Here is a 27,932-nt window from a genome sequence, read left to right as displayed (position 1 = left end):
GCGTATTCGATCACACACACACACTGTTTGACCCTGTTAGTCGTGTTTCCGAATTCCGTCTGTCTCGTACGGGGAGAAATACAAAAAGAAGACCAGGCATAGGTACATATCGTCCGCAACAACGCCACGCAACAATGGTGTTGAACTTTAACGTTTTTAAAAAATCATCGGCCGACGGTAAACTAATTCTGTACCTGAGCAAACGAAACATCGTTGACCATATAACGTTCGTCGACCCTGTCGGTACGTATGTTTACAAGTTTCGAGTGCCTATATAATAATAATAGGGATGGGAAAAATTCGGATTTGCCGAAGTTTGAAAATCCGTATTTTCGCAATTCTATGTCCGAATATTGATCTAAGCCCCGATTCCGGGTCTTGAAACATTGAATTGGAATTCTTTTATACGTTATTTATGATAAAGTCATAATGAATACATATTTTTTTTTAATCAAATTAAAACGTTTAATATATTTTACGTAAGTTTATACAAAAACTAGTCATAACTAGATTTTCAATCTAAATTGTTTAATGCAATAGAGTAAATATAAAAACTATTATTGTTCAACTAGGGCCGTATTTAAAGAGTAGTTCGGGGAGGCAATAGCATGCCCTTAAATATTTAAGGGGACGGCGAAATGTTTACGGTGATTATATATAAAAATATATCGATTTTTTCACATTCTCAATGAAAAATTAATTATGAATTATAAATAAATAAAATTATATAATATATAATATATATATAATTTTAATATGGTACATGATATATATAGGTACCTATATATATATAACAAATAACGATTGAAAAATCATTATTCGTATGTGATCCGTAAGAGCTAATACAATTCGTATCCAATTGATGGTTTGCTGTAGTAGTATGTATATATAATGACAAACATTAAATTTAATAGCACTGCACACAAGCTTTGATTTTTTTACGGAAAAGTATTCAAAATGAAAGAATTGATTCGCATTAATAAAATATCACAATGCAATAAAGGACACACTCAATATTTAGTAATTTATGATTATTATTATTCAACAAAAATGTATTATAACACGTGTATCAAATATGAAAACATCATTATAAGCAAAATCGTGTATTCGTCAGTAAAAAGTTATAAAGTTGAGTTTTGAAACTTAAAAGAGTGTATTGATATGTGTAGGTAAAATTTTTCTTTCCAATTAATTATTCCTTATTTTAAAAATTTTGATTTTTCTCTATATGCTTCTTAGCCACTCGATTTTACATAATCTTTCTTGTCAAGTGATCTAAAAGCATTTACATAACTTTTATAATTATGTTGAAGAAATTGTAACATGATAAAGATAGATATTTAGTTTAAGAATTAGAAAAAAATTATTAAATCTGTACATCAAAATGTTAATTTTTCTTTTATACTTTACGATTAAAAATTTAATATACATAATATATTATAATGATAATTATTCAAAATTCTACGCCATTTCTAAAAAAATTATAATCGAAAACAGAAAAGTCTACATACAAATAAGTGTTTATTGAACCTTGAACGTAAAATCCTTGCATTATTATAAAACATAATATTACATAATATTAAACTCTATAGTATTTTCTGTGCCTTATTACAGATGGTGTCGTTTTGTTGGATAATTCTTATTTGAAAAACAGTAAAATTTTCGGACAAATAGTGTGCAGTTTCCGTTATGGTCGAAAAGACGATGAGATGATGGGATTGTGTTTTCAAAAAGATATGTACTTGGCTTCGGCGCAAATTTATCCTCCTCGTGATAACGACGATACATTTAAACCCTCTAAGATTCAGGTAAACATTTTTTAATTGAAAATAAATTAACATTATGTAATACCAATTGTTACTTGTACTTGTTTAAATTGAAAATTTTGTTTATGGATCGATTATAATAGATATTTTATTGTTCAATATGTATAATATTGTTACGTTAAATTATATTAAAATATTATATTCAAATAATTAATGAATTATTTAATCTAATTAATAGTTTTTTAAAATAGATCACAATATTTGTTTGAACTGAAAACAATTTATTAGTATTTACACAAATAACTTATATAATAATATTGCGTTGATAGTTATTTGAAACAAATAAAAAATAATAACTATAGTACCTAATCTAAAGCGGTTATGCCATCTGACTATTATTGAACAGTTTAATTTTTTAGTTTACTTAATCACATTATTATTATCAGTATTTATTTATTTATATTTTATTCATATTGTCTGTCAAAGTTCTAATAACGTCATTGAAGGGCTTCCGACGAAAATAGCTAAACATAATTGAATTAAATGGTTATACAAATGAAGTACTCAATGCATTATATAATGTTTAAAAAAAAATAATTACTTTCTTTTATGATTTATTATTTGTTCTATTGACTATCGATTATTCTATAATACTTAAATAGTTTACAAGTGCGTAGGTACTAATGATAATTGATGTTCATCTGTTCTAGGACTGTTTGATATCTAAATTAGGAAGTAACGCCATGCCATTCCGTCTTAAAGTGCCTGAGAACGCACCGGCATCGGTTATTCTGCAAGATGGAACAACGAGTCTGGCTGACGCGTGTGGCGTGCAGTACTATGTGAAAATATTCGCCGGCGAATCTGAAACTGATCATAATCGAGCGAAGTAATCTACATTTTAATTGTTTTTATTACGATAAAATGCATTAGTAAGACCAGTTACGTACACAATTGTGTAATCCTTAAAAAAAAAATGTTTAATATGTTTAATAAAATATAAATTTCAAAAAAGTCAGAAGTAACAAATAATGTGTAATTAATGATTGAAACCATGTTCTATGTACTGTTTTATTTTGCTTGGATTTTACAATGAAGTCCACAATATTGTTAAAAAAATGTCTTAATGGTGATTTTTTCTAATTTAATCGAATTTTAATTGAAATCAATGTCATTAATAGATGATTCTGATGGAAAATCAATAAACCATAGTGTAGGAATTACATTAAAAAAAAAATGATTATTTCCTTATAAACTATTTCAAACTGTTTTTATATAGTTAGAAAAGAAATACCGTACCCACGATTTCTAAAATAAATTTTTTTTTCGTGTACTATGTTCTATATACGATCAATGTATTAGTTAATTAATATTTATATATATATTTGACGAAGAACAGAAGAAAAAGTCTATTATGGTGGTGGGACAATTTAAAAATTAAAATATAAATAATACTTATCTATAATGAAACGTATCTATTCGAACAATAATCACAACAATCATTTTGCATTTAATCTAATGAGTTTAACACTCATTGTATTTCCTATCGTCAATCGTACATGTGTACGAGTGTTGTGTTTATGTGTATTATTTGTGCATTGTACAAAGGATTTTATAGTGTATAGATACGCCATCTTATTAATGAAAGTGACTGCATCCGCGTAGTCGCTACCAATTTCAACAATAAGATGGCGTAACCGTTTAATGAATGATTGTAATAATTTTCTTAAAAAAATAGTTTTCATTAGTATCACAAATAACAGAAAACTGAGTAGAAAATCATAAACAGTTTGTCAAGCAAATGTTGCATTTTTTTGTGGGGATTTTGTACAATATTTCAATATAATAATAATTATATATATATATATGTAGTATCATGTAAATCTATGATATATATTTAGTCTATCGTTGGTGTATAATATATATATATATATATATATATATATATATTACGAATATCACGAAGAATATATATGTATTAATCGAATTAAAATTATCTTAAAAGTAAACCAAAATCATTTCCTTCAAATGAATTTCATAAAAAACAATATGTATAATGTTGTATATATATATATATATATATATAAAGCGAGAGCATTTAAAATCAACAACAATTTCCATATTTCCAGAAAAAATATATTAAAAAACTGTTTACCAATACTAAGAAAGCCTCGAGCACATACGTACAAGTTGTATTAAGGTCTTCAGAAATCATCCCAAATGAAATACGTAATATTTCAAGTTACACGAATATAAACTAAAATATTGGTTCCATGATAATGTGTAAATATTTGATATGTACACGCTTAACACTTGCTCGCTGGTAATACTTCGTTGGTAACCTTCGCCGACTTAAAACGAGGCCGAGACGCGTTCGAGACAGTTACGATTTATTTTTCATTTATTAATTCGTTGCAGGAGTTCCGTGGCTATGCGTATACGTAAAATCCAGTTTGCTCCGGTCATGCGTCCCTTGAGTAGACATCCTTGCACTATCGTCCGCAAAGACTTCATGTTCAGTCCCGGCCAACTGGAACTGGAAGCTGTACTCGACAAACAGGTATGATTCTATTATACATACGCTTATAATAATTACGATTACGTATACCCGTGCGCGCGTGGTATGCGTATAATTTGTAAACGTTCGCGCGCACGACGATCAACATACTACACGAGTGCCCATTACTACGATAATATTATGACAACATCGGTGCGATTATATGTGCACGCGGAAAATTATAATAATAAATGTAAAAAAAAAAAAAAAAAAACATAAAACAAAACATAAACGAGTGTAGTCGGTGTGTGCCTACGCATGCGTTGGCGGACCGTCAAATTACGGAAACATTTGCCGGTGCGGTATTTTATATCGCGCGTTACGATTCGTGTTCATCTGTAAAGGTGCCCATACTGGACAAGCGAATGAAATCCGTATGTGCATTGAAAATACTTAATTCCACTAACCCTCTTTACGTCATGTGTTTCTCGCATACCTACCTACGCGTATGACTCTATCGGCGCGGACACCCGATTGTAGCGGTATGCGTGCAGAGGGATTTCTTCCTAACTCTGTTGCTGACTGTCTTGGTCGATTTTACGGTCAGAAGTCTCGAAAAAAAATAAAAAAGTCGTTCAAATCGGTAGTGTTCTACTACCCATTTGTATTTGTACGGTGATTCGACCTTTCGCCGGATCAAATGAATTAAACGAACCTCGCACACCGCAGTGTGATATTCGATTTAAAGAAGAAAACTCCTTCTATTTCGAAATACGAAGTTACCGGTGGAAAAGGTAAAAGTTTTCTGACTAATCAAGACGAGAAATCGCAGAACAGTTGCAACGCGACTTGAAAGTAAACTACAACGATCGTTTTCTAAGACACACGAGCCGATCGTGGAAATGGGTTTGAGAAAAGATGCTCGTGTAAATGATATATGCTGCGAGTGGTACAGCTGTAGTAGTGTAGCCGCACACTATGCGAGCAACGAGTCGCTCGTACAGTGACGGTATGTAATACGCACGTCGAGCAAAGTAAGACATGATAAAATTCATAAGCACACTTCATGGTAATACGACGCGTATTTACTAACAAACACATCAGACATTCACGCTATGTCACCACCGCGTAGGAGAATACCAAAACGAAGAAAATCTACTGTTAATTTGTTCATAATTTGTTCGTTGTGCCTTTTAGTCCCAATTGATTATAAGACCAGAGATCAATGTTGTTGCACATAAATGTCGATGACTCGTATCACTTATACGTGCACATAGGCACGTACACAAGGGAGGATCGGGTTAAATAACTCAACTCCCCTCCCTCCCAAAAGTTCAGGAAAGTTATTAAATATGTTTTTATAGAGTGAAAGTGGTTTATAGTTTGTATAAGTATAAAAATGTACAACCTAGAAACTCCCAAAATATTTTTTTGTCTACTCGCCCGTGTACATTTAAGAGTATACTAACAATACCATCGCGTATGCGATCGATTTTCACAGGAAAACGGGGAAGGACAAGTACTCGGTGCGGGATATTTCGATAATCTCGTGGAACTTGAAGAAATTAGTTTTGAATGATGTGGACATTTTTTGGAAATTTTTCTTGTATTTTTTACCCGACGTCACGTTCACGCGACATAACGACTGTAGGTGCCGACAGTTGCGACGAGCCACTTAACTAATCACTTGGGCAGAGAACTTGTAGCTCTAAAAAGCACTAAATATGCAAGCACTTATGTACTTAAAAACCCTAGGATATGCATTAAGCATATCCTTTTATATATTTTTTTTAAAGCGATTTATTTGAAATTGTCGCCAAATTAAAGATAAAAAAGTGTTCATCTTTTGGCATTTTAATGTTAAAATAGTACTTAAAAATGAAACATTGACACGAATTACAAATACACACACATACACAGACGGCAGAATTAAGCTAAATTAATAAAATATTAAATTATTAACTACCAACAGTTGACAAAAGTCAGTGCAATGATATTTTTTGGTATCGTTTATGGAATCGTTAACGTCTCATCTGAAATATATAGTACGCTGTGGACAGCGTGTCACGGGCGTATTTGAGTTGAGGCCATGGGGGAGAAAACAAATTTTTCTTCAATACAAACTTAAAAATAATTTACAGTTCATTATCTACAGCTCATATTTCTGTTATAATGATAGACTAGTAATTTATATTCTTGATTGTTTATACATTACATTTTTTAAATAAATCAATGTATTATATTAAAAAAAAAATACGAGTCATGGAGGGCGGCGAATGCCCCTTCGCCCCGCCCCAAATACGCTCTTGTAGCGTGTTTACTGTTTATAAATAAAATAAATCTAATCGACGACCCTCGATACGTATTTCTAGGATAAACATGCATCTACAAAAAATTAAATAAATCAACAATATTTTGGTCATGTATTAGATGAAATAAAAACGTCGACGGAAAAGTATTGATAATATGATAAATTATTTGGAATATGGATATAAAAGAATAAAACTGAAGAAGTATGTCCTGAAAACAAAATTAAAATTGAAGTATACATTTATATGCAAAATAAAATTTCAAGACAAGCTTTGCGAAATCATAAAACATTTATTTCGTATTCTCCCATTTTTGTGATGGTACAAAATAAATATACAAATTCTACAAGTCCTCTATCCTACTAATCACGCTTGGACGGATTGAGTATTGAGCTTATTGAGCCATGGTGAGTCGAACATACTCAGATGAACCGGTCCGAGTTCAACATTAATCGGGTCTGGTATACTATAATAACGTACATTTTCGATTGAAACGTAAAGTATACATTTTATGTCACAACGGCGCTGGCTTTATTGTTTAAATATACGCTTAAGGCTTTAGTAATGTAATATATGTTGCTCGTGAAGATATTATTATGATTATAATTAAACAAAAGTAAATACTATCGTGCTATTCGGCTAAACAAGTTATTTCGTAAATCTAGATTTATTATAAAACCGTATATCAGAATCGCCTGAAGACTGATATCAGTTCAGTAGGAGCAAAATGTATTTGTAACAAGTGTAGGTTGTACAGTCAATTTCACCGTGTGTACACCCTAGATTATTCCCGTTAAATTTAAATTGGCGTTTGCAACATTTGTCACCTCTTTTTAAATGTTTCCATTACGTAATATAATCTGAATGCGTGAAAAATGTCTCAAACATTTCAAACGTAAATTTTTACCATTTCAATTGATTCCTAGTATACTTTGATGTCATACAATTTTAAAACAAACATTATTTAGATATATTTAAAAAAGTCTTGGGAATGATTTTAACTTGCGTTTAAAATGTGTAACCACATGTGATTTAAAAATGCATTGTAGTAAATTCAAACTTAACATTACGAATTATTCTGTGAACGCGATGATTCGAGTTCGAGATCAAATTTGAAGACGTTCGTCTCAGCGTCTTTCTCAACAAGTGTTTCTCACATTTTTATAACATATTATTATCTTCTAGCTGTATGCGTTAGATTCGGCCGGACTCGTGCATAAAATATACATATAAACTTGTACAGTGTATGATATGCTTTTACCGTTCTAATATTCAGGTTTACACACACGGCGAGAACGTGCTAGTGACGATATGCATACGCAACAACAGCAATAAAATGGTGAAAAAAATCAAATTAATGATGCAACAAATCGTGGACATTGTCATATTCCAAAACGGACAGTGCCGGACCGCTTTAACCGCCGCCGAAACCCAGTGAGTATGAATATATAGTATACCGCAGTATATTACGTGCCGTACGCGGTGCGGGTCCATAAATAAATTTGCATTGCACAAGATGTTTTGATAACATTACTTCTATATGTAACATGGGCTGGTAGTATGTTTATTTTAGTAGATGATAGTGGTATATATTCAGGCACATATATAAGAGGGAGGAGGGGTTCAACCACCCCAATTAATTTCTTCGAATTGCATATTGCTTTGATGGCTGCATACTAGTTGCGTCCCAAAGATATCAACGAAAAAAAGTCTAATCCGAATTGCGGCCCGTATTTATTTTGGGTACAGACGAGTTGTGGCCCGGATTTTCTAACTCTAGATAATTTAATCTTGACTGATAAAATATTTTGTGAGGCTTTTCGTTAGAAATTCAATGCTTTGTTCTACAGTGCTCATCCTAATATTTTTGTATTCATCGTTGTTCTGAAAAATGTGCAGAAGGATACCTATATAAAATTAAAAAACACTCATTTAAATACTCGCAGAACAAATATAATTGAATAAGAAACATTTATTAGAAATTCTATGAAACGGTTAGAAGAAAATCAAATTGACAAATTTGAACATATACATCATACAAGTCTTTACCAGTGCCGTAATACCTAAGAATTTTACTAAATTATACTAAAATTTTTAACTGCAATAAATATCATATACGTTTTTACCAGTGCTGACATTTTTTAATAAAAACAATATATTTTAATATCATATTTTAATGTCAAAAAAACTTTTTAACCCTAAAAATATCATATATGTTTATAAAAATCATCATTTTTAACCTACCTGCAGTATTTAATGAATGTGAAGGAAAATGAAGCTTTTTAATTTTAAATTTACATAAATTAATTTAATTTTAAATTTCGGGCCACAATTCGTATGCACGCCAAAAAAACTCGGGCCGTACCTCGGAAAAAATTTTTACCGCGGGACGCAACTAGTAGCCACACGCTTTGATTGAATATTTAGCATAATAACTGTCACATTAAAAAATAATGAATAAGGAAGAAGAAATTATTTTATTATGTTGCTGTACAATTTGTATTGCTATATTTTATAAATCCCCCCCCCAAATTTAATTTTGTGTACGTGTTGTTTATATGTACATGTACATATAAGTAGCTAGTACAAGTAGTATACATTTCAGAGGAGACAATTATAATATCAAAAAATAATTATGTACACTTATTTTTAATAACTGCTCATGGTTTATTTAAAATTTGATTTATAGTTGAAAAACTACAATTCCAAATAATAACGATAAACACACATATACATATATTTCTCAAATAAACTGATTGTGTCAACTGCTTGTATCTATTGAGTTATAATAATAATGACTCAGTTTTATAGAAATGGAAATCACAAAACTAAATGTTGGCCTAAATTAATTTCAATGAATATATAATTATAAGTTGAACTATATGAAACCAGCACAAATAGAATAGAACCAAAAAAAGTAATAAAATATCTAGATATGAGCACGCATGTGCTAAACTACTAATTATTATAATTAAAATAAAACACTGCTGTTTTGTATTCGATTCTAAAAGAAAAAGTCTTGATAACAACAATTATATACTATAGCCACAGCAATACTGAACAAGACGTTTTTATCGTGCATAGGTCGTTGTTTATTCTCTGATAGTGTTATACGTTCTCTTATATCGCAAACCATAGCAAAGTACATTCTTTCAGTTGACGTCGCTATTTTGTTTATGTTATATAACAAATTTATAATTTTTTCCAAGTTTGACATTTTTTTTACGTAAAGAATTATATTTCTTTCGATTTCCATATTTTAAATTGCATTATGCGTATGGCTTCGTATGTCTTAAAACACGACACATCGATTGTAATCGCTTAGTCACTACATAAAAACACAATAATACATTAAATTATTAAATATCTACACATACTTACTTTGATAATGTAGTCAATTTTTAAGTTTGATTAGAATAAGTTAAAATAATTTTTTAGAAAAATTTTTTTTACTAAGTATATGTTAGTCAGATAACGATCACTACTTGATTGATACATTTACATCATACATTTATTTTTCTATACTTATTAGTATTACAAAATGTTTAAGATCATCTTGTTTTAACACTCTTCAAATATTGTGTCCTATTTTAGTTTTTAGTAAAATGTATAATCGTATTGTTTATGACTTATTAATACTCTTAATGCATTGCAGAAAGAACAGAAATAGCTTTTGACGTAGAAAGGTTGAGATTTTTAATAATAATACCGAACGTAAAAAATATTTTTAACAATCAAACATATTATTAAGGACTTGAATTATTTTTGATAACCGATTTTACTTGAACAATTCAATCGTTTGATTGAACCCCGGTCTTCATCAGATTTATCATAGTAATTGTTTAATTAATAACAGTGGTCTGTCAACAATAATACTGTAAATTAGTCAGGAATCACGTTTAAGGGCTTATGAGTCATAATTTTTATGAGACCTCATCAGAAAAATTCATAACACGACCGTTGAACATTATTTCACACTAACAAAAAAAAAAGAAATAACTGAACCTTTTTGAAAAATGTACAATGTTCTAATCTCACTGTACTAAGATATCATAAGGTCATTGTATGGACGTCGCATGATTACAAAAAAAATGTTAGTAACAACTTGTTTATTTTCACGATCTGATGACATGTTTATTATTGCTCCACGAATGTTTTGAATAACACATGTATTGTTTTTTCTTTACTGAAATAAGTGCCCACTCTATCGTACATACTGTAGAGTTTTATATTTCAAACATCTTACGTGCACGTTTTCTTCTTCCGTCTAACCGTTGATCCATCATGTCTTCCGTTGTCATAGTTACCTCACAACGTTGGATTTCTATAAATGTACATCGTCGAACGATATTCACAGTCCTTGCGCTCATCAAGGGTTAAACAGTGTGTTATTTAGAACAAACTATAAAATCATTAATCACTGAAGATAATATTTGTTCATACATTAACCGTGTTTCGTATAACGCAAACAGTATTTTATTTGCGTTTGGATTTGTTCAACCGTTACCGAATCTGTTCAAATGTATCAATTTTGATAAGGTATTGTTTAATATCAACTATTTTATTTACTGACATTTTAACTGGTTAATTGCCAATGAAAATTAGAAAATTAGTATCTACGTACGTGGACATTTTTTCTTATTAACGAACGATTCATAAAAATGTCCTAAACCATAATAATTTAGAATTAAAAATCATTATTTAAATTAAAAAATCAAAATATTGAATTCATGTATCATACTACAATGCATATTACACTAGTATTAGGTACATGCAATTTACTTACGAAATGTAAGCAGTTAATCAATAAAAAATTGTTTTATAAACAAAAAATAAATTATAATTCTATAGCACATTTACTGTTTTACAAAAAAATAATTAAATTTATTAGTATGAAGTTATACACATAAAATTTTCGTTATTCAGACCGAAAACTAGTTCCTCAACTATTTCGTCTCGAGTTAACATTTTACCCTATTTACATTTGGTTTATTAAATTATAATATGTATTATAAATCAATATTTATAAATTTCAAAAGTGGCAGGGTTTAATTCCTTTTATCTTTCTAGGCTTTTGGTTTATCGAAAATCTACTATAGTGCACGTACTTTAATTTATAATGTAAACAAAAAATTTGACTGATCCCGAAAAATGAAATTACATAATATTCTGTAAAACTGTATGTGAAAAAAAAAAACTTCTAAATTTGTTATTTTTTACATTCACAAACGGATGTGTTTTAACAAAAATATATGTGGGTACACTGTGTTTTAGTATTATAGTATGATTGGACAATTTAGGAGCAAAAGAATTTCGTTTGACATGATGAAATATCTTATAATCTGTATATTGTATATTAATATAAAAATATTTAATATAACAGTAGGTATACATATAAATGTATATAACTATAATTAGGAATTTAGTTTTTCATTTTTTGATTTCTTTTATTATAAAATAAGCACACAAATAGTTAAATATAATTATTTTAAACGATGAAAAAATATAAAATGAATACTTAAATGTACATAAATATTATAATAATTAATGATATACAAACAGTGGCGTACATACGTGGGGGAGGGGGTCCGGGTTGAAACCCCCCCCAGGCCAAAAAAAAAAATTATTTTATTATTAATGACGTGTAATATATTCGTAGTTTTATTATTACGCTTTGAACTTAAAATATATAACTATACAAATCTTATGGTAGTTAAATAATTATATTGATAGGTTTTTGAAAAGTTTTGTTAACTATGTTGTTTTTATATTCCAATAGCTAATTAATTTACTGTAATGTAAAAGTAAACTGTAAATTGGTAAAAAAGTTGTATAAATAATATTTATTTATAGTAGTTATTTATCTTATTTATCTGTGCAACGAAAAAAAAAAAGATAACGATTATTTTTGTTAACCCCCCCCCCCCCCCCCCAGAACAAGATTGAATGTACGCCACTGTATACAAATATTAGTAAGCCGAGAAATATTTTTAAGATATAGCATTATAACACTATAATCTACTGTTTACAACCAAGTAATATTACGGAATAGTATTCGTAGCAACAATCTACGTATGTTTAAAATCATTATGCTAATAATTGAAATGCACAATAATCGATAAATGCAAACCAATAACATTGAATATACCAAACTGCAGTGATGGCTCGTGAGGTTCACATAAGGTAGTGCACAAATAATTTGTAAGATATCTACGTAGGTTGGTACAAAAATAATAGTTTTACTATTGGTATGAGTACACATAACGTACTCTTTAACACATCATTTTCTCAAGTTCCCTAAGCTCTTCGTTACGGTAAAATAAAAATAAATTGGAAAAATATAACTTATTATGTATGAGGTATAAACATAAAATCTTGTTTCTACGACCGATGCGATACGCGTAACGATAAAAATTAGTCCGGTGCACACATCGATTGTTCTCCAAACGACCATGTATGACTAACCGACGTGTTTACGCATATAGCTAACTTTTTGTGCGGCCGTCCGGAGCAGAACGAACGTGTGCTCCGTTAATTATTTAATCGCTAATAGACACACTTATCACCACGAAAATTTGCGAAAACTTTTTTTTTTCTTAATAATTTTTTGTTGATTACAGACTATGTGCATAATCGATTATAATTTATTATTGGAATCTAATCATTTTTTATATTCATTTTTTTTTGGATGGTTCACGTGCTCCTAGCACGAGCCGCCATTGCCAAACTATAAATATCAATACAGTTACAACAATTTTGTGTTACCGTACTGAATTATTGAATATTTTTAGTGCATTGTGCAAAGTTTTCAATCATATTTTAATACATTTATATTGTATACAAGCTGACCCGTGTCTACCTAGCTGGACGTCGAACATTTTTATGTGTGATGAGATCGTCTTGTGTGGTTCTTACTTAGTACTGAGTGTTTAGGATTTATTTTATTTCTTGTCTGCTGTTATTATGTATTGGTTGAGTATGTTGATTGTTTAAGACTTCTGTGTACTATGTTTGATGTTGTGCTATTGTCTGGTAGCAATATTTATTGGTTTTATGGAGTTCCAACTCAAGATAAGCCAACATATAACTGCTCATGGGAAAACCACTCAATTCTTAAATTAGTATCCACCAGAGAAAATGTTTGACCCTGGGACCTATTTATCAGGAGGACAAATGAAACTGACTGAAATCTACAGTTTTTGTCGAATCATGAATACCTGCGGAATTGTTCCACTACTTGCCCTGTGAGGATGATCATCACGATTATATTGTCCGCAACATTTTTATCCGAAGCCTTGTAGTATTACACATGTTGAGAAAACTCAAGTTTCTTTACAGCATGATAGAAATATCAAATTTTAACATAATGTCGTGAAGTTGTAGACCATAAGGGCTCAAAGAATTCTTGAGAATAGTGCACTGTATTCTCAATATTACACACCCTGTCAACTGACTACGATTGACTTGACCGGAAATTTTCTGTAAAATCGGTTTATTTATTTCATTCACAGTACCCTTTCTGAGTGACACTATTGCCCTTGAGCAAAGCCAGTGATGATTTCTATATAATACATTTTCAAGACCGGGATATATTAAGTCTATTTGATGTTAAAATTGATGGACTACGATTCATATATAGAATTATAAAATACAAATATTTTTTAATAATTACATAGAATATTATATTCACATATGGTCAACGCACGCCGATAAATTAATACATCAACACGTTTTTCTCGGAATCAATTGACAAATATTGTTATTTCAAATTAAAAAATATAATTGATCACAATTAAATATAGCATAGGTCACTCAGGAATAATATAGCTTTCTACTGGTAAAAAAACTTTCAAAACCGGTTCAGTAGTTCCAGAGATTACTTCCTACAAAAAAACTCACTAACTTTATCTTTTTATAATATACTTATTATTAGTATTAATGAGTTTTTATTTAGCCAATATATACTCAGAACTATATATTTAAACGTAGGTACCATGTACTTCAAAATCATTACGCAGTAAAGAATTGTTGTTTCATAATATAGGCGGTATATTTTTAAATACTTGGTGGCATTGATTTTCTATTTAACAAAAATCATGGTTTTGTAATACTCGCACATTACATAACGCTGATAAAATTTAATTTGTTTATCATCAAGGCTGTAATAAGATTATAATCGTGTGTACAATAATATATCGCACTATCAGTGCAAGAGGGTCATATATCAAAACATTTTAAATTTACGTTTTTGGTATCTCTAAATTCGTATTTTTTTTCTTTTTTTTTTTTAGAGTGGTGCGATCTATGTAATTATATTTTTAAATCGTCAGTTATATAAATAAATTTATTGCACTAAGACAGATCGAGAGGTAGCTGAAAACAATAAAGCCGTAATACGAAATGTGGCCTTTAAATTATACTAGTTAATAATAATATTTTCAGAAAATGTCTGGTCTAGTTAGTCATATTGATATTTAGCAGAAGAACATTACAAACTACTATAAATTATCAAACATTAGAAATGCTCTCCTGAAAAATTTAATTTTTTTGATAGGTCCTCTTGCACTGATAGTGCGATATCATAATGAATAGGTAACTGAATGAAATAATTTTTTTCAAAGATATCGGTATCCTATTTTTCAATACGAAAATATACCGGTTGGGTTTTTTTTTTTTTTTTGATTAACTTATAATACAAAGTTTATATCTCAGTATATAATACGTTAATTGGTCAAAACTAGAGCTCTTAATACACGTGAATTCACGGAATTCACGTGTCACGTGTCACGTGTAAAATTCAAAATAAAAACGTATATCATAAACTTAATACTGTACTATTAATATTTTATTAAAACTTCAAGTGTATAACATAAAATTACTAATTTTACCATTGTAAAAATGGATATATATTTTGGATAAACATGTATTTCACGTGTACACGTGAATTCCGTGACACGTGTTTTAAAAGCTCTAGTTAAAACTAGTAATGTAATGTATATTCGAATTCGTTCGAATATCAGTATTCGATGCTACAATACCTAATTTGTTTTATCCGTTTTTCCATGACAAGCTTTTTATATAATTAAATAATCCGTATCTACACAACTAAAGATAATGTATGTCAATCGACCTAAATACGAAAATAGTTCTTATTTTGCAGGTACCTGTTCGTAGCTTTATTTTACTCGTTATAGCCGATAACTCGTAATAACTATACTTGTTGTAGACGTATATTTTAACATACAATCATATGTGCTGTGCGGGGACCTAACGTTTTGCTTTTTGTAAGCAGTATCTCGTTCTAAGCGATGTTCGCTGTAGTGATTTATAGTTTATACTGTATTAATAATAATTTAATTATGATATTCGAGTATTTTGCACAATTTTTATTTTTGTATTTTAATTGCCACTGTCAAATAGTAAATATCGCTGGCTTCGAATCCATTTCTTGTAGGCCTTTATGCACCATAAGTCATATAATATTATTATTAAACGTTTTGTGTTGCGCGAAAACGAATAATTTTCGTTACGTATTGTATTGTAGCATCGAATACCGATATTCGAATGTTCGAATATTCGAATAATTCCCATCACTAGTCAAAACGATGTTAGTATTTCAAATGAACCGAGTTCGCTGCCTTGAGGCAACTCAGGTTTTGAACAATATCCCGCAAGTAAAACATTAACACACGCAGGCAGGTACATTTATACTCGAAATAACACGTACGGGATCTAAACCCAGGCTCTTCTATCATCATAATCGATATACAGCTATTTGTTTTCATCTTAACTTTCTGGAGAGATTTTTTGTCACTGAATGCACGACACAATATCTGCTATACAGCATATATAGTCTTTGTTTCCTGACGACCGTGTCGCGCGGTTGACCATAACGCGCCAGAGGATTGGCCGATTTGCATAATGATTATAGTGATTATTCGTATTCAATTATATAACGTCAACGGGCAATTCTACGTCCCAGGCGAAGTACAAAGCAGGCGTAGGTAATGAGTACAACGATAACGGCAATAGTTCGTAGAAACTTACCGGAAGATACAATCGTTAATGTAGTCACGGTGACAATGGAAATGAAGAACGTATCTCTGCAGTGCCCCCCCAAGGTATTATTGCTACATCCATGTATGTATATTTCGTTTTATATTGCGTGAGATCTGCTGCACGATTCAAGTATAACCAGTGATGTTCTCGTAGGGGTATACTTAAGGTGATCGTATGTCCCGTTACTCCCGGGGAATATGTGGGAAATGAAAATTTCCCGGTTCCTGTTTGTAATAAAAAATAACGATGGTTAATTTTGATTTGTTAATGAATTATTGTTTTCATTATATTTAACTAGTACCTATGTGCGCATGCGACGTGTATACACGTGTATTATTATTGCCTGATGGACATTGATGAGTGGACCGTACATGCAAAGTATGCAGGAAAAAAGAACTGTTAATCAAATGTGTGTGGTTTTGAACTATCGGCCTTTCAAATTTCCCTTTTTAACAATAGAATAAATGTGTGCGGTATTGAACATTGTAAAATGTGCGGTTATGAACGGTAAGTGTGTGGTTTTGATGACTGCCGTGACGGTGAATGGCCATTAAATGGCAGGGTGTGTGTGGTGTATCGGGATTGATAACACTAATAAAAATATACGAGTATTATACTTAATATATAATATAATATGTAAGCACCACGATATCAGCGGAAACACAAAATTATTTTGCATAGTTCATTATTTCAGTGTTACAGTAATCGTTGACCGTTTTTTTACGTAGACGCTTTTCTTATATATATATATATATATATATATATATATATAAATAGGTCTAACAAAGTTGTTTATAATAAAAATGAGTTACTTATTAATAGGGCTCGGATTTTAATGCGTTTGAATCTTTTTTTAGGATGTCTTACGAGATGCTTTTCAAGCTACAAATTTGTTTCAGGTACTCCGTGTTCTCTACCCACAAAAATTTTTTGAGACATTTTTCGACATTTTTAATGCATTTTTTTTATATTAGAACATTTTTGACTTATTACTCGTATTATGACTAACTTTAGTTGATGTTGAGAGGTCATTTTTAGTATATAAAAACTATTTGGCAGACAATCGTCGATCATTCAAATTCCAAAACTTAAAAGAATTACTAATTATACAATGCAATTCAAATATGTAATTTAATTTTTAATTCAATTTTTGATTTTAATTTTTTTTTTTTTTGTAATGTGATGTAAATAAAATTTCATTTTTTACTCATTTTTTAATAATAATTTGAATTTATTCAATGAATGATGCATGCATTTTTTGTTATTTTTAGGGCATTTTTTTTAATATTTTAAGGGCATTTAAATCCGAGCCCTACTTATTAATAAGTGTAATAAAATATTTAAATTGTTTTTTGCTTAAAACCAAAATAATACTTAATTTTGTTAATAATTATTAGAAAAAAAAATTGTAACCAATATTATGAAGATATTTATTTTTGTCCCGTTTTGACTAGAAAAATATGCGATCACATTAGGTATATTACACATACTCTCAATAATATTTTGTAAACTCGGAAATGTTACCTAGTTTCCTAGCACTGGAGATAATATCACATATTATGTGCGCCGTGTGTATGCTGCGTGTAGATATATACTTGCACAAATATACGGGTATTCGACCGAATGATTGGCGACCGCATCCACGTGCCGGTTGTTTGCAGGTTAAAATATTATTTAATGTACCGTCATAACAGTTTGAAAAATATAATAAAAACCATATGATACTGTTGTAATTGATTTAAACGCCTCGTGTGCGTACGCTACGAGGTTGAACGGGGACAGTTTTCGGACGGGAAGTAGGACGATGCGGACCCGTGTCAGTCCACCGCCGACGTATACGTGTCGATGACGTGGGCAGGGAAAAACGAGCAAATATTCCTTTTCCGGCGATAACATTATGATATTCAGTATAACTCCTCGGTAGGGGAGTAGAAAATAAAATATAATTACGGGTTTGTACGGTATTTTCGAGAGAACGACGCGAAAAAAACCCGTCATAATCGTATTATTTAATGGCAACCATGTAGGAGTATTTAATACTGCAGGACTTGTTGTTTTAAAATGTGCGTTTGAACTTCGAGTTTTATTACATTTACAAAAATTTTTATCGCGAGTACAGCGAAAGGATCGAGTGTAACGAACTGTATGTTATACATCCATTACGCGTACCCGTTTATCTATACGAATTCATAACGTTATTTTTTCTGTACAACCGTTTTAATTTTTAATTTTCATAAATCGTTCGTTATATTATTGCGTTTGTATACTCTGCTAAGCCGAGCGATATTAACGTTACCAAACGAATGCAAATCCGTACTAATAACTATTCAACATCACGGTTGACTAGGTAAATCAAGACGTATTCAAGTTGAAGACTAAATTACCTGATTATCATTAGTATTATCCGCATGATTCATGTACGGCGATGACGTGCTAAGAGATAAAGTTTACATTTCACGCGTTATAACATTTTGTAACATCAACATGTACTTTATTTTTATATGATATATATATATATATATATATACGTGCAGTGCGTGTACCAAGGTACATGGCCGAAGAACGTTGGAGCATATTATATGGATAAACCGACTTTTGAACTGTTGACTGGTATAAATTGCCGTTTTCATTGCCTAGATCAGTGGTTTTCAAACTGGTCACCCGTGATGTTCAAAAAAAATAAACGTCTTAGAAAGTTCATAAAAAGGCTGAGACATGTGCCATGAAAACGTTGTGAATAGCTGGGTGCACCGTGTTCGAAAAAAGTTTGAAAACCACTGGCCTAGATATTATTAAATTAAAAGCCTGTCGACGCTACCATTAAACGTGTACCATTAAGTACTACGTGCATGGCTGTAACGACGGCCAACCCGCGTTTATAGATATGAAATATTAATTTGAAAAATATACATATAAAATGTACACGTATAGGTACGACTAATATAAATAACGAACAAAATGCGTATGGAATATGCCGACTATGATGATTCGTTTGATTCATTGGTGGAATGCGAACGGCTGTACCTGTAATCACCATCAGCATTATACACGTTGCTTACGTTAGGACAAATGCTTCGAACGATAAAAATATTTGTACTCCGCAAAAGTAATTATACTCCAGGCTAAGCATTGGTTCATATTTATTTATTTATGTACGAACCGTTCGATTATTATGATAATGTATTACTTCGAACAATGTTACGGTACGTTACGGATCAACAAAGAGATACGGTTTTGAAAACCGATTTGAGGGACTAAGAAGGCTATAGCCCCTCCTTTTTGGGTAGTTTTTGTGTATATGTACTTAACTAGTATACTACTGTTTGGTATTTAAATATTTAATAACTTTGGTAATAACTAAATCTAAATGTTGACAAATAACAGGTGTTTGTCATTAGTAAATACATAAGTGTGGTTATCATGAACAGTGGCGTATCCAGGATTCATTTAACGGGGGTGTTTTAAAATTTAATAGACTAATACTCGTGTAGAGCAAATTATACTGTAAGTAAGTTTGCAATTTGGTGAAATACCATAAAATACGGTCGATGGGGGATGTTCTAACACCCATATTATCCCCCCTAAATACGCTCCTGATCATGAACGTTGTGGTGACTCTGGTCTAACACTTACATTTTATAACCACAATAGTTTTCATACCATGTTATGTCGTGACGATATTGCCTCAGCTGACCACCGTTAATTTATTATTATTATTCATTATATTTTCATAAATATTATTAAGGCTATTTTAAAATGCCTGAAATACATTTTTAAATTTGGTGATGGGGGGGATACATATGAACTCTCAAAGCCTTTCTTACCTAACCTGCCAAAAAAACGGTTTAGCCCCTCCCATTTAAAAATCCTAGTTATACGCTACTGAGTATAACCGAACCGGAATGGAATTTCTGCGCAATCTGTTAAATTATAAAATAGACGAAATCAATTATATTAGTCCCCGTTTCGGGTCATTGTTACGTGCCGCTGTTCGCGCCGTTTTAACACGCCGTTGTGCTTTCAGAGAAGGCTGTCCAATACTGCCGGGCTCATCTTTGCAGAAAACCGTCGTCATGACGCCGACTTTGGAGAACGTTAAAGGGAGGTACGGCGTCGCTCTGGAGGATCAGTTCAACGACAAACAAGAACCTGCGTTGGCGTCGTCCGTTCTGTAAGTATACATCGGCCGCGTGCTGCAACGACGTTCGTAGTACGAATTCGCACGCGGCTCGTCACGTATTCTTTTGTCAATCTTTTGGATCAATATTCGTCCGTCAATAATTGATAATAACAACAAACTATAGTTAACTATCGATAGCTATCGATCGTTCGAACTACACGGAATAATACATGTGGTACTCCTTTACTGCGGGTACCGCGTTCGGCCGGTTCGGTTGCGATGCTGTTCGCGCGCGTGCAAAAATACACAAGCGTATAGGTAAAAATACATTCGTCCTTCTTCGACTTTTCGCGAGTGTGCTCCCCGGACTTGACAACATACGATCGTACCGATCCTCGTATTGACAAATTTTCGCACGTTCGGAATGACTACTGCGCTGTTGGTAAATTATGTTACGAGACGGTATATTTACATTGCTAAAAATACTTCGCATGTTTTCACAAACGCATACGTATTAAACGAGTTACGTGCGCGCCCACTCGATGCATCGAAAAAAAAAAAAAAAAAACGCTATCTCGCAGGAATCTTGTAATCCGTCGTGTTTGGAGACACTGATATTACAACCGTGCCAACAGGCGAGAGGAAAAAAAAAACGCGTGTCAATAATATCGCGGTTGTTGATTTGTAACTGTTACTGTTACCCGTATCATCTTTGTAAATCTCGATAAAAATACGAACTACGGGACGGGGGTGGGGAGGGGGTGGGCTTGAGAAGAAGCAAATAAAAATAAATTCCTAAAAAGCGTGCACGTGAAATCTTTCCGATTGTTCGATCGAAACCATTCGCACACGCCCGCACGCGCGTGCGCACACCTGTACAGCCTCTGCAAGCGCGTCCTTGTGTCGTAATCGGTTATGCGTGCGTTACTGTTTATTAATTTCACTCGCCCTGCGACGCACGTGTAAATATATACGTGTGTGTGTGTGTAATAATATAATACATTACCGTGTAGCCACGTACAAACGTGCTACCAGTTATAATATTTTAATGATTGTAGAATATCGAGTTCTGACATCAAAGACGTGTTCGGTATTATCGTATCGTATTCGGTCAAGGTCAAGCTGTACTTGGGCGCGCTGGGCGGCGAGCTAACAGCCGAATTGCCGTTCCTCATCATGCACTCAAAAGTAAGTCGCGCGACTTTATTTGATTTATAAATCACCGTAACGCCGAGCAATTATGCGCGTGTCGTACCGGCGTCGTAATTGAAACGTTTTACTCCGCACGCTACACGTCGTGTTCTCGTCGTGTTCGACTGTGTTAATTGCTAAGATTTCACAACACTCGTCGTCTCACGGTCCTCCCCGGCGACGAAACGCGCACGAACGAATAGCTTCGCGCGAACGATCCGCAACAGCATGTACCCATCACGTACGAGCGCGCGCTCGAGCGGCAAATGAGGTTTTTCGTTTGGAAGTCGATGATTTTTCCGTTCGACAGGATTTTCACTGTTCGTCTGCAATATTTTTACAATGTTTTCACGGAACTCGATTGCGCTATAACATAAACAATATTGCGTTTAACGTTTACAATTTCGGATTATAGCTAATACAATAACAATGGCTCGACAAGCGTAAAGCTGTAATTAAATGAAATTCGTAGCCGTCCGTCCGTTGATTTCAACGAGTGTTTATATTTAATTAAAATTTTTATTGCACTTTTAAGTGTATAAAATAGGTATGCATCGTTAAAACAATATACGCCACCGAATTGTTACAACATACAATCACTGTCGATTCCTGTCATCGATCATCATTATCGGTTGATAAACACCAATACAGATGTCAACATTTAATATATAATACGGATGTATAATATGGAAGTTATTCGAATAATATTATTTCGAAATCAACAACAGTAGCGATTGTTACGCGTGGCATACTAACGTGGATATTATAATGAGTTCATAAATAACAATATAGATTATTTTTCTTTCCGTTATACCATTTCTTATACTTAAGGTAGCACATAAAAATAATACAGTTGGAATTCTGTACAGAAATCTATAAAACTTTTGATTTGATTCGATTTTCAAAGGAAAATTATAACACCGAGACCCAGTTCCGAGTGTAGGAACCGATGATGGAAGTCAACAAGGCAGCTGTAAGGATGTAAAATTAACAGATGTCGAATTTCTTTATTAACAATATTCGGTTGTCTAATATTTAAAGGGAATGAATGGCTTCTTCGAATAAATCTTCGCCTGACGTGAAAGTCAGATAATTATTTTGTTCGAGAAGGGTGTAGACAATAAAGTTTTACATTCTTTAAATATTTATGTAACGAGAATGTGAAATAACCCCATAACATTGCGTACCTAACATTAAAATCTAATGAAACGTATTCCGTGCTAACCAGAATGACGGAGATTTCTCTACGTTTAGTTTATTCCTACAATATACGTAATTCGTATTAATTCCACAAAGATAAGAACATTTAGGCGTGTACTAAAGTCCATGTGTCCATCATTTCATCAGCATATTAGCAACGAGTGAAACTTCATAAACGATACCATTGAAATGTATGATTTTAAATTTTAATATATATTATTTTTTTTTTTTTTAATTTATTTCGATAAAAAATGTATTGACAGCGTCCGCGATAACACTCATCATCAACATCGTCATCGTCTTGAGCAGTGGTGTGCAACATTTTTTGATCCGCGTCCTTTAAATGTATTTATTCCGATGAGTCGATCATAGGCGTGAGCAGATTCTTGTTTCCGGTGTGGCTTTTATTTTTTTTGATCATACACCACTTTATAAAACCTCGCCTTAAAAAATAAATAAATATATATATATACAAAACATCAGTAAGTAGAAATAAAATTTACTAGAAAAACTGATGTACAATCTGATTATCAATAAACGCCAGTCCCGGCAATTTTTATTTTTTTGTAATTTGATAAAATTGATAAAAAAAAACATGATTTTCCAAAAAAAAAAGAGTTATTAGTCTTTTTTACCTAAGTACCTTGTACCTACCTAGAAAAAAGTCTCAGGTGTGGCTACAGCCCTATAAGCCGCATCCGTGCGCACGCCTATGAAGTCGATCACTACGTATAATTAGTATGTATACGCGCATAGTATATAAGTTTTTTATTTGGTGTTAAATTATTGACGACCTTCCATTAAAATATCATGATCCTCAAGTTGCGCATCACTGATCTAGAGCATTGGCTAAATAAGTTAATAAAAACAATATATAACGGGACCAAATGAGATTGTCGTTGAAAACAAATTTCCGTATAGTTATAAATCCGTACTGGATGTTAGGTGTCACTGTATATTTAATTAATAATATTTAAATAAATAAAAATAAAGACATCATAATCCCAATTATGAAACTTTCAACAGTCCAAGTACAGCAATTATGATATATTTACTTCAAAATTTAAGTTATAGTTTGCGTATAAACAAACAATTGCTTATAATTAAGTAAAATTAAGCTCTTGTAAGTTTGTGTTACACCTAGACTCTGAAAAAAATTGAAAATCGTATTTATTTTGGCTATCCAATATTTCATATTGAATAAATGATCGATATTTTTAAATAGGTTTTTTACTTATTTTATTTTAAGCATGTTGAATGTCGACCTGAATGTAAGTGTGAGTTTATATAATAATACATTATTATTATTATACAGTGTATTTCCTCCTGTTGAGTGGTGACGACCCTAAAGACATGTTCATCAAATCACACGCACAAACACTTAATAATAAAAATAATCAGTTGGTAGATTTTGTGCATTGATTGCATATGTATATTACATGTAGCAATTAAAATTTTTAAAACTATCGTTCGTTAGAAATCGTTTTTGATAATACAGCGATACTTCCATATAACGAAGTCTCACGGAAAAAAAAATCGTAATGTAGAGGATTCGTTAAATATTTATTAACAATGAAGGTCATGGTTTTCTAAAATAATTCTTTAAACAGAAAATATTGTTAAATGGAAGTTTAACTGTATTGCATAGGTATAGGTAAAAACGTTGTTCCACAGAATATTTTATCATTATTTTTAATGGTCGTAGAAAAAATATTTTATGTATATTTCTGTAATTGTATCAAACAGTAACTTGCAAATAATTTTTCTCAGAAACATTGAATTGTTTACATTGAATGTTTATTAGTATGGATATTATATTGTCATATTAGACAATTTGACACGTATTCAGGCTAATGGATTCAAGGAGGGTTAATGGTTTCCCTTACCGTAAACCACAGAACTGTTTTAGTTACATTTTAATTAATATTAAATAATAATTTTTTTTTTTATTTCCCATAAAAGGGGGTCCTAGATATTTACATTATCTATACTTACACGCATACGTATTGTTATATTTTAATTTAAAACCACAACATTTGGTACAATTTTTCAATTTCAATTTATGTTGTTGATAGTTGACTCACTGATTATCGGCGGATAAATAAAAACGACTCTAACAACCTCATTAAAAAATTTTTTCATAACTAACCTATAAATAATTAAATTCAAACTTTTATTGGTTTTAAAACAAATTGTAGTGTTGTTGGTAATTTTAAAAATTTGGTAAGACATATAACACACAGGACCTGTTTTTTTTTCTTTCATTGTTTTTTGACTTGTATTATTTGTATAGATTTAAAAACAATGATGGTAAAACATTACATTTAAAAAGTGACACTGAACGGAAATTGATGTTATTATAATATATTGCAAAATTATTTTAGCTCTAACTTATCACGTAACAAAACCATTATTATACACTTACATTAGAATGACGAGTTTAAAACTAAAAAATTTAACAAAAACCATAAAAATATATGATAATCATCTCTATTCATAAGAAAATAAGATATTCTATATTTTACTTTTCATAGCAAATATTTATCTTGAAAAATATGTTTATTAATAGGTCAAAATTACAATTAATTTTTTCTTTTTTTCTTTTGTATTAAATGTTCAAATCAAAAGACATACTAATTAATAATACTAATTCAATCAGAAGATATATAAACCGTAACTAGACGACACATTATTGTTAATTGTATGTTTATATACTCATATGTGGTACTGAAAAAATAGATGAAAACAATACGTGTTAAAATGAATTATTTTTGTTTTATAATTAAACTACAAAAATTAATTAGGCATGTGAACTAAATAATGAACTCAAAACCAAGACTGATTTATATATTCGTCAGCGAATAACACAACGCTGGACTTCTAGTGCAGTGAATTCCCGACAACGCACTCGTATACAAAATTCATATTCATGTTTTCATTTTGTATTCATGGGATTTCTAACAAAGTTATAAATGACAAATTGTACATAACTTACGAATAACAAACAACCCTTCAATTGATAAATAAAGCAGTGTTAATTTAATTTCATGATAAATTATGATACATAAAATACATTTAACTTGAATTAACAGGATGTTGGATTTGATCAACTATTGTTCACAGTTGATTCCTTTGAAATCAACACGTATTGCTTTCGTAATACTTGAAAAGAGCCAGTATAGGTGTATCTGTACGTCGAAAACCTAAACCTTGACCAATGAGTGCCATAAAAGTTATTTATCTATGCCCCTTGAATACACTATGATTTAAAATATATTATTTTTATTCGTGTATGTATGAACGTCTTTAAAGCCCCTTGATTTTTGTAATGAAAATCATGTACGTAATATCGAAGCGAAAGTTTATATCCTTACATTTCTAAAAAATGTTAAAAAAGTTAAAAAATAAGTAATATCGCGTAAGTATATTGCAATACTTTAATATTTAACGCTTTTTTATAAAATTAAATTAGAACAATCTTCTTCTTCTTGCTCAGCTACAATTCTGGGTCCGTCCTAGGGGTCTTGTTTTATTTATTTTATTGACCAACACATTATTAATTAGGTGCCTATCTGCTTTCAATGCATGCCCAAACCATTCTAGCCGTTTTTTCCTAATAAAGGAGCGAATGTCTGCCCTATTATATAGACTTTTTATGTTTTTATTATTTATTTTTTCATATGCTTGTATTGCTGGTTTAAAAATTAGTCCATATATGGTTCGTACCACTTTCCTTTCAAACGTAATCAATTCTTCCGTTATCATTTTCAGTCAATGACTAGGTTTCACACGCTTACGTTATTATTGATTGGAGGTAGCTATGGTTTAATCGTATATTTGATTCTCTAGATAATATCTTAGATCTAGGAAGTTTAATAATACTGAAATTAGAACAATAAGGTATTATAAATAGATAAATAAAAATAATCAAGTCACTGGCTTTTTAAATCAACCTTTTCGTGTGAGATTACTATTTTAATATAAACTCATTGTGCTAATTGTATATACCGTTTATGCCAGATAAAAAAAATATACCGTAAATAGTTAATGAAAACAATCTTCAGTAAACTATTGACATTGGATTTACCGCAATCGTTTATCGTTGAAACATTCGTTACAATATTCATTAGTATGACTAACTAAGACTTTGGACTATTGTAACATTCTTAATCAGTATAACATTTGAAAATTAACCAAATTCCTCATTTTAATTTTTCATTAGATCTTAAGACTTTAAAAAGTTTCACATTGTCATTGTTTCCACGTCTTATTTTCATGCTTTAACAATTAATTTGCTATTTTTTATTTTGTATTTTTATCAAAATAAAAATGAATTTTATTTAGTTATGAATAAAAAGCTAATTAAAAATTAATATAATTTGTTTGATTTTTTTAGCCGGAAAAGAAAACCACACATAGTATTACAGCTTCATAATCTAATGATTAACATACACGATTATACAAAGGAGTTTCTAGTCGGTACTATTGTAGTTGTTAACATTTGATATTTTATAATAATATATTATGTACAGCGATGGTTTATCTATGTAAATTATAATTTTTTTTTGAAATTACATGTACAACTCATCATATTGTCATAATTGCTATAATCATCGATTGATAGTAATTGATTTGAACATTATACATCCAATATATAAATATAAATATTATTGTTATAACAAAAAATTGAGTTATAAATATTATATTTTATGTACTAACCCATTTCAGAAAAATATCATGTAATTAATAATTATTACTTATTACACTCAATTATATGAACCTACCTATTC

The 27,932-nt window shown here is 31.0% G+C and overlaps 1 protein-coding gene across 1 annotated transcript; it reads left to right on the top strand.

Moving 5' to 3' along the window:
• Positions 1-20: 20 nt before the first annotated feature.
• LOC112688720 (arrestin homolog) lies at positions 21-27,771 on the top strand. Its single transcript, XM_025562055.1, has 8 exons — positions 21-243; positions 1,615-1,808; positions 2,477-2,655; positions 4,185-4,326; positions 7,849-8,006; positions 20,656-20,802; positions 21,810-21,939; positions 27,539-27,771. Exons 1-8 carry the CDS (start codon positions 135-137, stop codon positions 27,575-27,577), a joined length of 1,098 nt encoding a protein of 365 aa, XP_025417840.1. The 5' UTR covers positions 21-134; the 3' UTR covers positions 27,578-27,771.
• Positions 27,772-27,932: the final 161 nt, after the last annotated feature.

The sequence above is a fragment of the Sipha flava genome, unplaced genomic scaffold (assembly GCF_003268045.1).
Source record: "Sipha flava isolate LNK unplaced genomic scaffold, YSA_version1 3_pilon_pilon, whole genome shotgun sequence".
In the NCBI taxonomy this organism is placed as follows: Eukaryota; Metazoa; Arthropoda; class Insecta; order Hemiptera; family Aphididae; genus Sipha; species Sipha flava.
Note: the sequence above shows the minus strand (reverse complement) of the source record. Positions and strands in the feature narration are given on the sequence as shown.

What these genes read in the sequence shown, in the direction of transcription:
- LOC112688720 (XM_025562055.1), top strand. Translation starts at nt 135, where the DNA reads ATGGTGTTGAACTTTAACGTTTTTAAAAAATCATCGGCCGACGGTAAA. An exon ending in TTAAACCCTCTAAGATTCAG is followed by an intron (nt 1,809 to 2,476) that starts GTAAACATTTTT and finishes CATCTGTTCTAG; the next exon opens with GACTGTTTGATATCTAAATT. An exon ending in TTAACCGCCGCCGAAACCCA is followed by an intron (nt 8,007 to 20,655) that starts GTGAGTATGAAT and finishes TTGTGCTTTCAG; the next exon opens with AGAAGGCTGTCCAATACTGC.